At 42.6% G+C, this 15,211-nt stretch overlaps 2 protein-coding genes across 2 annotated transcripts; both read left to right on the forward strand.

Moving 5' to 3' along the window:
- The first annotated feature begins 736 nt into the window (after window positions 1–736).
- On the forward strand, window positions 737–2,585 carry LOC133974589 (SOSS complex subunit C-like). Its single transcript, XM_062412217.1, has 4 exons — window positions 737–881; window positions 1,382–1,478; window positions 1,739–1,811; window positions 2,142–2,585. The coding sequence occupies exons 1-4, from the start codon at window positions 857–859 to the stop codon at window positions 2,238–2,240; spliced, it is 294 nt and encodes a 97-aa protein (XP_062268201.1). The 5' UTR covers window positions 737–856; the 3' UTR covers window positions 2,241–2,585.
- A 2,636-nt stretch (window positions 2,586–5,221) lies between these two features.
- On the forward strand, window positions 5,222–14,836 carry LOC133975538 (sorting nexin-18-like). The gene is made up of 5 exons (XM_062413508.1): window positions 5,222–5,504; window positions 5,651–6,535; window positions 6,886–7,179; window positions 8,732–9,114; window positions 12,649–14,836. The coding sequence occupies exons 2-5, from the start codon at window positions 5,784–5,786 to the stop codon at window positions 12,873–12,875; spliced, it is 1,656 nt and encodes a 551-aa protein (XP_062269492.1). The 5' UTR covers window positions 5,222–5,504; window positions 5,651–5,783; the 3' UTR covers window positions 12,876–14,836.
- The last annotated feature ends 375 nt before the right edge of the window (window positions 14,837–15,211 follow it).

Consider the following 15,211-nt stretch of genomic DNA (forward strand, 5'->3'; position numbering starts at 1 on the left):
ATTTACCCAAAGTCAGTATGAATGACGTAAACATGTTTCTAAAAATTATTTTTAAACGAATTATAAGTATTTTTGTTAATATTTCATTGATGTGTTAATAAAGATTAGAGATAGAATAAGATGGAACTTACTCTCCTTCAAAGTTGCAATGAAAAAGAATAATAATAAACCATTCAAAGTAAGTGAAATGTAAAACGTGAGGTCCAGTGTTTAAATATATAATATTACAAGGAAAATCGGTAGCAAAGAATATACAAATATAGAGAAATAAACGACACAGAACACTTAAATATGAATATAAAAGTATTGGAAAAGACAGATGAGTATTGCACTTAAAAACAAACATAGTGATGGAAGTGGGATAGTGAACAGAGCATGAAAAGTCACCTTGAGCACATGATGACAAGACTTTTGCAGTCTCTTCTTATCTTTTTAGGAAATGTATTTAATATCTGTTTGTTCATTATTATAAATTATTATCTCATTTGATTTTAGTGTTGTATTATTGAATGATTTATTGGCTTCTTTCCTGTCCTGTATTTATCTTGTTGTAGCTCTGTACCATTGTTTTAGAGATGTATCTTTATGAACTTTTTATGAAGAATTAAAAGGCTCGTAATTTTCCTCCAAGAATTGTTCTTCATGTTGCTTGTTTGCTAGCCTTGCTCATTACGTTTTGGGAAACTGGATAAATGAGCGGAGTGAGACATCTTCGCTTTATAATCCATCTATCAGCCTGACTTGACACCGGCACATGGACATGAGACAGATGTTTTCTCTGACTCTCACGACACTAGTATCGTTATTTAAAGTTTCCAGCCGCTGATCCGCGGTTATCTTCACCTGCTGCAACATCATGGCTGCGAACCCTCCAGGACAAGGTCAATATTTCTGTTTATTTGTTTTTCATAATGCTGAAAGTGAAGTTCTGTGTCTTTAACTGTGTCAAATCCAGGGAGGCGGAACTACAAATCCGTGTCCCTGAACGCATCATTTTAGTTTATTTCCTCTATCGAATAAACAAAACAATTTAGATGCAATCACAAACAAATCTCTTGAATGAAAAGGAGCAGAAAGAAGAAGAATCTTTTATAATCTGTCCCTATTTAACAATACTTTAATTAACAAGCCAAATAATTAATGAAAATAAAAACAATGTAAATAGCTGCAGTCACAATTCTTTTTATACAATTCAAAGAACCTCACAAAGGGATTTACCAATCACAACGCAGCAAAGCTGGATTAACTCAATAATAATCTGCATATACTCCAAATTTTACCCTTCACTGCATGGAGGAAATGATGTTGCCTGATGCTGATTATTATGTCTCACTGTATTCTCTAAGTTTTCTTCATTGTCTAATGTATTTATTTCTTGCAGCCTTCCCAAACATTGCCCGGGTTGCGATCCTGGCTGAGCTTGAGAAGGAGAGGAAGCGGCTGTTGCAGAATCCATCCATGAACGCTGCTGGAGGCAGGTATGAGAATCCACCTGCAGTGGACAGTGCACAGTAAACAGCCAAGGAGTTTTATCTCGTTATCTCAGAGAAAATCAACTTCTGATAAATAAATAATGTTTTAGGTGGGATTCAGGGGATGCTTTAGCAGATGAAACCAGACCAGAAACCAGACCAGTTTGATTGTACTGGTTTTTTTTCAACATGAGCAACATTTTCCAGTGTACTCAGTCACATTTGAGGTTAATATGAGAAACATCTTGTCACATGTTTCTGTTCAGATCAAGTATGAAGGATTTCAGGGACAACGCAGAACAGCAGCATATCGCTGCTCAGCAGAAAGCCGCTCTGCAGGTGAGATACACACAAACACTCATGTTCAAACGCAACTACACAGCATCTGGAGTATCATGACAAACAAGGAAGGAACTCAGTAGAGCTCATATCTCAGCCAAGGCCCAACAGTTGCTTTTAATTTAAATCAAGCTGCAGCTGCAAGCCTGCTGACTAAACGAAATTTAACATTTGATTCAAATCATAAAAGTTGTGTCCCTACTGTCTCTTGAAAGACGCTAAATAAATTCAAGTTAAAACACATTAAACAAACAAGAGAAGGTGTGAAGCTTCAGAGCTGTCGTAGGTTTTGTTCCTCTGGATTATTACTAACCAGGTCTTCTCTTGCAGCATGCGCACATACACTCCTCGGGCTTCTTCATAACTCAGGACTCGTCCTTCGGGAACCTCATCCTCCCCGTCATCCCGCGCCTGGAGCCCGAGTCGTGACCTTCCACCTCTGATCCACCTCCAACCTGCCTGAGTGCACGTCAGATTTATTTATAGAGAAGCTTTCAAAACATTAGGAACAGAATTTCCAGAAGGATCTTCTACGGCAAACTACAGAAATCCTGCTCTGTTGCCGACTCCCCACAAAATTCACATTTTCTCTGGGTTTTTACATTTGTAATTGATATTTACATAATAAATTTGTTATATGTATTAAATCAAAGCTTTCTTTTACTTTTATTTAATTTATTTGAAAGTTTACCGATAATAAGTTTTTCTCACTTTTTTCTTGTAACTTGATTGTTTGTATCCAACAGTTTTAAAATGATTAAAATGTGAACAGAGGCGTGTTTGACAGATTTGTTGCTGATGCAGTCACGTGATATGACCAGAAGTTCATGAGACCACAGCCCTGGATATGAACTGCAGATACAAGTATTCATCTCATGCATCATCACATTGTTTTTAATATCAACAGCTCAATCATCAGACACCTTAAAAAAAACCAGCAGCTCATTCACATCTCATATTGACCTTTTCTTAGTTGACACCAATTGAAACACTCCAGCTGTGAAGTCACAGCAGGTTTCCCATCGTCCCCCTGTGTTTCTCTGTCTCTTCAAACTGATCTGATCCCGTTTGATAATCGATCATCAATAAAATCGAATGTCTGACACCTTTTGAACAGTATTCATCGACGGTCTAACATCAATACATTTCAACAAGAAAGTCCCTCTACTGCCACCAGCTGGACAGGAGGAGAAACTTGTCTAATTTTACCATTATATTGTATTATACAGTGGTGGGAAGTAGCGAAGTAGAAATACTTTGTTACTGTACTTTAAGTAGATTTTTCACATATCTGTACTTTACTTGAGTACTGATTTTTCCTGATGACTTTTTACTTTTACTCACTACATTTGAACTCAAATTTCTGTACTTTCTACTTCGTATACATAAAGAAGTGCAAATAGGGTATTGTTGAAAATATATTCTTACTGCTTGTATAACAGAGCAGGTCAAAGATCTCCGGGAGAAGAAAAAACACATTTGAGGCGTAACCAAATATACTCGAGGCTTTAAAGCTGGGCGTGCGACAGGCCTGACCTTTGGGCTGACCTTTTTGTCGGTATGTTTCTGTATCTGTCTTACCTGCCTGCCTACCTGATAGAACCTTGCAGTCCCTTTGTACTCAGGATCTTTGGTTGTATCTGAACTTACCAGCCTGTCAGCACTCTCGGTTTTGTGGCCAATTTAGGTTTTGAACATTTCCTTCGTAAACTCCTGATTGTGTAAATAAAATTCCATACATGCACTTATCTCCCTACGTTTGTGTTCTTGCACACTAAGTCCTGCCTCGTTCCACTGAACATATCAGAATATGGATTGAATTTTCGAAAGGCTTGTCCGAGTAAATTCCGATGCTGCCATATGTGGAACCTACGTGTGAATCATTTAAGAACAGAAAGTCACAGGTAAAACATTTCCATTTGTTTCTTCTCTGTACTAGCGCTGTTCAGGCTGTTAACAAAAGAGAAACTATCTTATTTCGAGTGCTAGAACTTGTTTCCCTTTGTTGAGTTATCATAAGGGGCATTGTGTATCATTCCTGCTACTGATGAAAGCTCCATTGTTTAGTGATATTTACAGAATTACACTTTGTAAATATCTAAATGACATTTAGTGGTTATACTGTGGTCTATTAGTGTTCATAGGTAGACACAAGAGGCACTTGAATTTCAGATGCACTAGTCCAATACTATTTGAACCTCAGCATCTGGGGTTCCAAATTTGTAAAATGATACATTATATGTATATTGTTGTTATAATTTCAGTTTAAATAAATCCTGAAAAGAACAATTTGGGGTTGTTTTGTGTCTGTGTAGGCCTATTATAAAAAGCACTTTGAATTTTAAATTTTTGTACTTGTACTTTTACTTTTGATACTTGAGTACATTTCAACACCAGATACTTTTGATACTTAAGTCGATTTAATATGAGCTACTTTAAGACTTTTACTCAAGTCATTCTCTGACGGGTGACTTATACTTTTACCGGAGTCACTTCCAGGTAAGATATCTGTACTTTTACTCAAGTATGGCTTTCAAGTACTTTATACACCACTGGTATTATATTATATTATTAATTGCTGCGTTTAGTAAAGGATAGGACCATGAATGACGTATCATATTGAAGTAGCTCGATTTGCAGTTGGATAAAGTAACATTATGCTGAATTGCCTGTTCGGTGTTATGTAAACCAATAATAAACTTCAACAGGAAGAAATGGGAATATTTATTTGTTAAATTACTGTAAAATCTGCATGGAACCTTGACTACAGAGCTGTAGTTGTAAAGTGTTTTCTACTTCACTGTAAAGTGTGGATTGAGTACAATCGTCACCTTTATAAAAACTGTACATTGGACCATGTTGTGATCAAAAGAAACAAACTCTACTTACTTCTGCAACAGGATGTGAAAACAAGCTTCTGCATTAAAGATGCATCAGCAAATATCCAGGTTACATCATGTTAACATGTTTCTGAACGGAGGAGAACTTTAAAAGACAAAGAGCAGCTACTAAAAACTGTTTTATTTCAAACTCTAGAATGTTCTTATTAAATAAATGAGGGATTCTGATTATTGATTTAGTGGCACCTTCAAACATGATCTATAATTTGTATAGCACCTCTTGTGTATGTTAGCCAACAATTGTTGTTAAATTATGACTTGTAACTTCTATTCTCATTGTGTGTTCTATATTTACAGTTGTTTGCTGCTTTAAAGTGTCCTTGAGCATTGTTATACAAATAAGATAATAAATAAATAGTAATAAATAATAAATAGAAGAAATAAAAGTCGATAACAGTGGATGAAAACACATACTTATAATAATGAAGACGTTTTAATTACAGATGGAATAAATGACAAATTAAATCGTCCAAATCCACAGATGATGTCAAGTCTTTTAAATGTGGCCATGTTTTTTTTTTTTCATGTCTGAATTCGGTGACTTGACTGAACTTGCTCTCCTGGCTCCACCCTCCGTTAGTCAGCTACGTGTTCGGACTGGTGCCTCAAACTTACAAGCATCTCGGGGAAGAAAAGGAGACTGTCCCCTCCCCGGCTCTTCACCCCGCTGGAGGAACAGCGCAGCGACTGCAGCCGTCAACGCGTGAAAAGTTCCTGTAAAGGCAGGTTTTTTTCCGCTCTGGATGAACTTCTGCATGGAAACTGATGAAATCTGAAGCCGCAGAGAGAGGAGGTGCGTGTCGGATACCGTTCTGGTTCTTTTACGCACGGACACGAGCTTGTTTTCGCTTGACAGTCGTGTAAAAAAACAACAAAAACGCCTGCTTGTTATTATTATGAGTATTATTGACTTTTGGCATGATCTGAATCTCATTTAAGGTTCCACTGACATCTTAAAGGTTTGATCCAGGAAGGGAAGAGCAAGTTCCTGAGGCAACTTTGCAGTGAGAACCGGAGCCAGACGCACAGAAAGGCACCAGGGGAGTTTATTAGTGATTGGGTTGTTAGGATTATGGCGCTGAAGGCCAAAGTGCTGTACGACTTCCACTCTGAAAACCCAGGGGAGATCTCCATAACAGAGAATGAGCTGGTGACTCTGTTCAGCGAGGAGGAGCTGGATGGCTGGCTGGAGGGGGAGAACGGAAGGGGGGAGGCAGGCCTCTTCCCTGCCTCTTATGTGGAGATCCTCAAAGACCATATCACCTCCAACACCAACAACAATGGCATCTCCTCACGCAAAACCAAAGCCCTGCCGCCCACCCAGACCTCCTTCACGTCCACCGAGGCTGGCAGCGTAGGGAGTGGTGGGGGCAGCTTCCAAACCAGCCAGGGCAGTGATGACGACTGGGACGACGACTGGGATGACGCCTCCCCGGCGACAGACGCCCCTCAGGGTCTTGGCAGCTCGCCCCCCCTGTACGCGGTGACCACGTCCCTGCCCGCACGGCGTGGGAGCTCCCGGCAGCACCACCAGCAGCAGCAGGCCAAGAGCTCGGCCACGGTGGGGAGGAACCTCAACAGGTTCTCCACCTTCGTCAAGTCCGGAGGCGAGGCCTTCCTGCTCGGGGAGGCAGCTGCTTTCGTGAAGGATGGTGATAGGATCTGTGTGGTGATGGGGGAGAGCGGGCCAGAGTGGCAGCAGGATCCGTACCCCTTCACCTGCACCATCGATGACCCCATCAGGCAGACCAAGTTTAAAGGCATGAAGAGCTACATGTCCTACGGCCTGACCCCAACGCACACCAACGTACAAGTCAACCGCAGGTACACGCCCTCCTCCAGGCTCCTCCTCTTCCTCTTCCCTCTCTTGGGGCTTATTCTCCAAACCCCCACACACTTAGAATACATGTTTATTCAGTTCTTCCTGTGGCCACAGTTATTTCCACTAAATAGCAAAAACAGACTTGACCGGGTTCTCAGAAATCTCCCCTGTCCTCCCTGACATTCCCTCATCCATCTTCACATTGTTTCTCTGTCAGCAGGTTTGTCAACAGATATCTTTTCAAACCAACATGTGCTTATCTTTCTTTTTCACTTCCTATCTACCCACCACATTCCCAAACCCCCTCCATCCTTCTTCTCTCATTCATCCCCTCTTCCTCCATCCCTCAAAGGTACAAGCACTTCGACTGGCTCTACGCTCGGCTCGTGGAGCGTTTCCCCGTCATCTCCGTGCCCCGCCTGCCGGAGAAGCAGGCCACCGGGCGCTTCGAGGAGGACTTCATCTCCAAGAGGAGGAAGGGTCTGATCTGGTGGATGAACCACATGAGCAGCCATCCCGTGCTGGCACGCTGCGACGTTTTCCAGCATTTCCTTACGTGCGGGGCGGATGAGAAAGCCTGGAAACTGGGCAAGAGGAAGGCGGAGAGGGACGACCTGGTCGGGGCCAACTTCTTTCTCACAATCAGGTGGGAGATGGTAATCTCTGGTGCAGAGATTGTGTGTTGGAATCCTTGATAAGAATCTCTGTTTGTTTTTATAATTTGCAAAGTATGGAAACCAGGGAAAACCCCATTTGTCATGCGGAACCCAACCTTTATCAGATTGTTTGTCAATTTCTTTAATATTATCCACTTTTCAACCTTCTAGTGGATTCCTAAGAGAGTTTCTTTAGTGCAGATCAAAATAAAAATCCATGTTTTCTAACTTTATATGTAGATTGATCAGGGGAGAGATGGGCCTTGGCGTAGTTAGGAGCTCTATGGGTGCCCTTGAGGGGCATTTTTTAAATTGAGGGGCTCTTAGAGAGTGCATACCTCCACCAAGGCTAAAAATCGAACTCGCCATGTTAAACAAAGTGAAAGAATCCAGATCGGCTCCAAAATGTAACAGGGTCTTCCTTCGATCCTCCCCCACCCTTCCACAAAGTGTCAAGGAAATCAATTCTGTAGTTTTCTAGTAATCCTTCTGACAGACGGACAAATGGCAATGAAAACACAACCTCCTTGGTGGAGTTAAATAAAATAACAGACGCATGCAGCTTTTCTCGGCGGCTTCCATCGCCTGTAATGTATCATGTAGCTGCTGTAGACGGCTGTGGGCCTCGGTGGAGGTTCAGTAATGTTTAATTTAAAACATCAGGTTTAATGTCAGGCACTCGGGAGTCCAAGAGCTCAAGCTAATTCAGTCACTTTTTCCACCTGCATTCAACAGCCTGACTGTTGTAGATAAGTGGATCAGCCAACATCCACTTTAACAGTTGCTGTTACTACACAGAGTGGGTTTTCAACATGGGCCACTGCCTGCTGACCTCATTAACTCACAGACCGTCTGAACTTATCACTTTCACGGCTCTGTTGTCCTCGTTGAGCACTGGGTGTATCAATGTCCAGCACAGGCACTGGGAACTGCAAAGGGAAATTACTGGTTGGAGTATAAAGTTGCAGAGGGTTGAGGGAAAGACTGAGCACCGCACAATAAATTACATGATGAGTTTCACATGATGTTCCAAATGTTGCAAATTAAAGAGGTCAAGGGATTGAACCGAGTAACTAGGACACTCAACATTGTAAGTAATTCGTTTCTAGTTTTCCTTGTTTCACTGGAATGTAGCTATGAAGGCGTTTTACCATTGGGAGTGTCCCGAAAAGAGAGATAACCAGAATGAAAGATTTGGCCCTGACATGATTGTGTAATAAAAATGATGTCATGCATAACTGAAAGAAATCATGGAGGATTTTCAAAATAAGGCCACAAGGTCTGAAAACCTAAAAAGACACATAACTCTATGAAGGCCCTGCGGAACCCTTAATTTAAAACAAACTGCACCAAATTGAAAATACTCATATCTCTGACTTTTATCATCATGATCCAGTAATTATAACCTGGATTGTTCTCTGACCAACACTGCAAATTAAGTTTTTTGGAAATCGGTCAACTAGTTTTTGCGTAATCCTGCTAAGCGCAGAATGAAAGAAGAAAACATAACTTCCTCCTTTTCCCGCACTTCTCCCACATCAGCCCGCCTGCCGTTCCTCTGGACCTCCAGGACGTCGAGAGCAAAGTCGAAGGCTTCAAGACCTTCACCAAGAGGATGGACGAGAACATTGTGGTCGTCAACACCACCATCAACGAGTTCGCTCGCAAACAGATCACCGGCTTCAAGAAGGAGTACCAGAAGGTGGGACAGTCCTTCAAGCTCCTGGCGCAGGCGTTCGAGCTGGACCAGCAGATCTACTCAGTGGGCCTGAACGGGGCCATCTCCTACACGGGCGAGACCTACGAGGCCATAGGGGAGTACTTCGCCGAGCAGCCGCGTCAGGACCTGGATCCCATCTCGGACCTGCTGGACCTGTACAGGGGACACCTGGACAATTTCCCCGACATCGTCCATGTACAGAAAGGTGGGAATGTGTGTGTCTGTTCAAGATCAAAACCATAATTTGTCATATTGCATAAATCTACCTCAGCGACAGTGAGCGTATTAACTGTACATGTGAAAGGCTGCATACATTTTCATTCGCCATCATGATTGACAGCTGAGCGAGAGATTCCTGGGCCCCTTGTCTATGATATTTCCTTTAAAACATGAGGCATAATAAATCCTGCAGATCTTTCAAAAGAAAGTTACGCATGAGACATCCATCATGCTCGCAAGAAATCAGATGCAGGACATAACAAACTTTGAAAGGTGGAGGTTTGCAGTCATGGAGAGTTTGAATCCAGGCCTCTCTCCAGCAGGCAGTTCTATTTAATGGAACAAATGTCTCACTAATGTAACTATTTAAACTTGCATTAAAAAGGGTAGTTATAGATTTTTCCAAAAGGCATCTAGGCCACAGCCTCCCTATCTGTTACCACGTCACTAACAGGCAGACAATAGACAAAGACCCAGATTCTGACTGTTTCCTAACCAAAGGCAACATCTGTTTTCATTTACTGAACTGCAGCGTCAATCTGGGTGGAAAACTGAAAACCCGTGGCCGTTCCATTGTTAACACTCTGGATACTGTGAGAGCCGGTGAGAGCTCGTTTTGAAAACACAGACACACACACACACAGACATGTACAAAAGGCCTAATGGCAGAGAGGAGTTAGCTTGTTAGTTCGCTGCAGGTTGGGAGGAGGGAGTCGCCCCTGGCACGCAGAGTCCTGACGTTTGCCAAAATCTAGAGGCACCGATTCTATAGTGCACTGAGCCCGGGTTTCTAGATACAATCACAGCTCTGCACCCTGGTCACAGACTGAAACCCAATGGACGGACAGGACTTCACCTACTTTCTGATCAACAAATAACACATTGGTTTATGTCCGCTGTGTAGAACACCAGCATCTCCTTCACTTCTGAAATGACTTGATAGTTCTTAGTTATTACTGTCACTCAGTGAAACACAATGAAAACCCAGACCAAGTAATGGCAACTCAAACTAAAACCATTTTACCTAATTTTAACCTGGAAAGCAGATCTTCACGGTTGTGTCACATGATATGATAGCATCATAATTTCAGCTTCTCAAAGCATAAAAAGCTTTGTCAACATTCAAGGGAACAGCAGCTACCTCATGCTTTATGCAAAAACATCCAATACACACGTAGTTTATGGTTAAAGTGATTATTCATATGCCTGACAGACCTGATCCTGTTTCTTTGCTTTTCATTATCATGCAAATTTTCTAAAGATGTGTCAGGGTGATGTTGAAACGCTCTAAAGACGTGTGTATTAAAAATAAAAGACAATCGTTGGTACAGAATTCGGGGGAAGTTGAGAGATCCAGGGCTCAGACTCTGAGTAACCCACAGCTGCTGAGTCACCGGCCGTGAAACTCATCCTCTGAAATCTGCAACGCTGGCGTAACCCCCTTCTAAAGAAGATGGCCGGTTTTAACAGTTTCCATAGCTCTAGATTTTGATGAAGGGCCCTCGTTGAGGCGACTCAGCTTGGTTTGTTCTGACTAAACAAGCCAATTAAAATCTTTTGATTTAACACATCAAAGGAGACAAGACTTCACACAGGCCCTGTTACTCCAATAGAATCCAAATTAAAAAGGCACAGTAGCGTTGCCGCATATAACACCAGCTGGAGAAAGAAGTTGCTGCTGGGAGTTTAATGTGGACAGGTTTGCTGACCTAAATGTCCGTGTACAGTATCGTCCCGTTCTCGTTCTTTCTGTGAGGTCCGAGGGCAACATCTGATTTGAATGAGCGAGAGATTCCTGGGCCCCTTGTACTGTGTTGCCTTGGGACTGCAGGAATGCAAAATGGAGCCGTCGCAGGATTAGTTTCCCCTCCTCCTCTTTTCTTCTCCCTCTTTTATTTTTTTTCCTCTTCCTCCTGGTTGAGGAGAAGAAGGAAGGAGAAAGAATAGGGGAGGGGGTGTGTTAGAGAGAGAGAGAGAGAGAGAGAGAGAGAGGGAGGGGGTGTTCAGACTCTGAAGTTTCCCACAGGCCAACCGGCCCAAGAGTTCAGATTACAGCTCTTGTAATCGCCCGGCAGCGAGGAGAGCAAAGTCTATGTAGATTTAATTTCTCTATGTTCTCTTTGGGGTTTTGACGTGTGAGTGAGATACAGATCTCATTCGTCAAGGTCAGGAAGCAGAGTCGTACCAGGCAACTCGCTGGCTCTTCATTTCCTCCAAGTGCTTCCATGTTAGCAAGCGTCAATGTTAGTTCCTCTTCAGCTGCCCTAATTCCTACTTTATCACACTAAACTAAAAAGAGTGAGTCACGACATGACCGAGACACTTCCGCCAAAAAGCTGGAAAATATAAATTTCTGTAGTATTTAAAAAAATTGTGTAATCAGACTTTTTAACTATAGGATCCACAACACTATTGTCTAATTTTAAGCTTTGTGACCTTTTCATTTCCTCTTTCGTTCCTCCATTTCTTACCAAAGTTATTTCATCACTTCTGGCTATCCGCTAGCTTCTCTAACTTGGAGGCTAGCTGCTCTAACTTGTGGGCTAGCTGCTCTAACTTGTGGGCTAGTTGCTCTAACTTGTGGGCTAGCTGCTCTAACTTGTGGGCTAGTTGCTCTAACTTGTGGGCTAGCTGCTCTAACTTGTGGGCTAGTTGCTCTAACTTGTGGGCTAACTGCTAGCTTCTCTCACACTTCAGAAAAAGGATGTGTTCCTGCTTCACTTTCCATCCTGCTTCCTTATAATCAGTTTTAGATCTTTCATGGTTAAAATAAAGTCCATCAACACCTTATTTCTTAGCATTCAGAAAAGCCCCAGATAATATAACTGCATGCCTGACCAATACTTTGAGTTTCTTCTGGCTCAAGGTTCCTCATTCAGCCCGAGTCTGACCCACATACAGCCGCACCGTCAGCAGCTACTTCCACATCTGGAGCCATTCTGGCACAGACTCAGAACATCCCCATGGCTGTTAGCCAACACAGGAGGATAAAAGCTGGAATCCGGCCATGTGGGAAGTATATGAGTCAGACTTGGGCCGAGGACTCAGGCTTATGTTGGGGCCAGAAAGTTTAATTTTCCGTCTGGGCTTAAGCTGCATTCCGTCCAGCGCTGCTCTTATCATAAGACAGGGACCAAAGTAGATTATGACAGTGAAAATGTCTTCTGGGAAAATGTTTTAACTATAATCCACATCATCTTTCCAATGTTCTAGGCTGAAATTGCTGTTTTTTCTGCTTTACACATGTTCCTTTTCATGCTCATGCAGCCACTTGTCCCGAGCTTGGAGGGACGGGGCTAAAGACATAGTTTGACATTTTGGGAAATATGCTTCACTTTCTTGTAGGCAGTTAGTTGAGCAGATTGATACCACTCTCATGTCAGGAACTTAAAGTTAAGGTTGCACAAGGATTGATTTTCTTAGTATTACAAACGTCAAAGGGATTTTTGAAAGGTTTTAGATTCACTTTCTCAATCGTCTCCTTCTCTTTGACCCACTTCCCTCTCCCGTCCTCTTCCAGGTGCACTCACCAAGGTGAAAGACTGTCCCAAGCAGGACGGGGACCTCCACGACCGCTGCAACATCATTTCCTGCGCCACGCTGGCCGAGATCCAACACTTCCACCGCACACGTGTACGGGACTTCCGCTCGCAGATGCAGCATCACCTCCGCCAGCAGATCGGCTTCTTCCAGAAGATCACGGCCAAGCTGGAGGACGCGCTGCACAGATACGATGATGACCAGTAAGGACGAGAGGGGGGAGGTTGGTTCTACGAAGGGAGGGGGATTCCTGAAGAGAGGGTTGATGGACATGCTCATCCGCTCGGTAATGGCGAACACCTGTAAGGGAGAAAACCTTGGAGACCTGTGAAGTCACGGATCCTGGGCTCTCCACTCTATTAAAGAAAATATAGGCCACTGGGCTGTGGAATGACAACTTCTGGTATTATCTGGACAGCTCTGATGAATGTACCAGTAACTGGGACTTTGCTGACGCTGCGTGGACATCTGGCAACTCAGCGGGACTGCGGAGATATTAACAGCTGCTTTTAATGTGCCGGGGCTGCCTCGTGGTTCCTGGGCTCTGAGGGTCATGTGATCTCTGCAGGTCTCCACTGCCTTCCACTCAAAACTATAACAATGGATCCTACAATGAGTGAGAAACTGGACACGACGAATTTATCTTTATCTCTTTGTGTTGTTTTTACTTGAATTACCTGCTCAGTATTGTTTGGATGGGACACAACTGTGTGCAAGTTTTTTAGTTTTTGAAAGAGGAAGAGTGGGCAGATTTTAGTCTGTTGATACAGTTCAGTCGTAGGATTTTCATCACAGCTTGAAATATGAGCAACTTGCAATGTCTTCATCTCACAGACAACCACACTGTCATATCTTTACGACACCACGACTTTGTGTCTTTGTGCCTTGAATGACCCAAAAGCAGCTGACCTCAGACTGGATGTATTTCTCTGCCTGTTTTTGGAGAAGCATTTCTTTTTCTTTTTTTGGGATGTTGTACTGAAACCATCTGGGTTTCTGTTTTCCCTCAGTCCCAGGAGGTCAGAGGTCAGGCTCGGGGCACAGATACTTCAGTGCTTTCCCGACTTGGAGTTATTTAAGTTACTGTGTGTTGGCTTTTCATGTGATTCATGTCCGTTTAAAATTCTTCATTGGACAATTTGTAACTAAAACTTAGACAATCATGATGTTTTATTGCTTTTAGCTCATTTACGTCAGTGTCACTGAGGTGGATCAGCCACAGAAACTGCTCTGTAGTCGACCACAGCGTCTAAACTTCCATTTGGGGGGCAATAAGTCAGAATAATTATGTGTTGTGAACACACAGTAGCGTTATGCTTGGTGTCCCTACTTTGTATATCCGCTTGCTGCTTCAAAACATTCCGTTAAAGCAACCGGCAGCAACGGTTTGATGTGAGATCTAAAGGATAAGAATACCAATGATGTCAATGAAAGAGGTTTATGATCTTATAAATTTATCGGATCTTTATAAAATAAATGGAAAAAGGAATGAGCAATGATACCTGAGATGACAGGAGAACATTTTGATGTCCCAAACCAATGAGCACTTACGCTATTACATGAGAACTCAGTACTCGTGGGTCTGACCGCATCCATTTTCAAACTTGGCCTCTGTGTCGATCCCAACTGAACACCTGCAAAGTTCCGTAACTGTGTCGTGTGCAATTAGGAAACGACATTGACGTCATTGGGGGGGACAAAATCTGTCCAGAGGTCGAGGGACATGTAAACGCCTGCCAAAGTACTCACAACCACCTCGAGTTGTTCCTGCTGCAGTGGGTGTATCCAGGACCAAGTTTCACTACCACACACACACACACACACACACACACACACACACACACACACACACACACACACACACACACACACACTGTTGCGGCTGGTGATTACCTGAATGCATCACAGTTTCAGTTTTACACTCATATAGTAAATCTGGTGGATGTTTCAGTTTCAGGTGCGACCTTGACGTTCCTCTCCTGGTTTCAAACGGGGTGATATTTTTCCAGAAACATATAATTTACTTTGAATGTAAATGTTTGTAAACACACTTTCGATGTAACATGGTGAGGCAACGTTTCAGTATATGCGTGAAATACAGTAAATACATGTAGAATGTGTTTCTGTCATGTTCTGTTGTCCTGAAATATAACTTATAGTTTCACTTGTCCTGCTTTGTGTCTTTTAGTTTTTTTAAAGAATGGTAATATTACATTATATATCACATTTTTTGCCAATCCTGATTAGGGAACATCCTGACAACCCAAGTTGTTTTATCAGTATGTAATCTCGAGGAATCTTTGAGATTTGATCTCATAAAATCACTTTCTCTTAGAACGTGCCAATTCCCCTTCTGAATATCCAAATATGACAGAGTAAGACATTGTTTTATTCAGGCAAATTTGTTCTGTGTGTTGTCAAATGCAAAGTTTTGCCAGAGAGCAGCGGGTGTTTTCCGTGCGGAGGCAGCAGCAGCTCTGATACCTGACACCACGGTTCACAGACCGCAGGTCAGGTTACATCAGCCGCAGGGCCTCCATTAT

The sequence above is a fragment of the Platichthys flesus genome, chromosome 19, assembly GCF_949316205.1.
Source record: "Platichthys flesus chromosome 19, fPlaFle2.1, whole genome shotgun sequence".
Lineage (NCBI taxonomy): Eukaryota > Metazoa > Chordata > Actinopteri > Pleuronectiformes > Pleuronectidae > Platichthys > Platichthys flesus.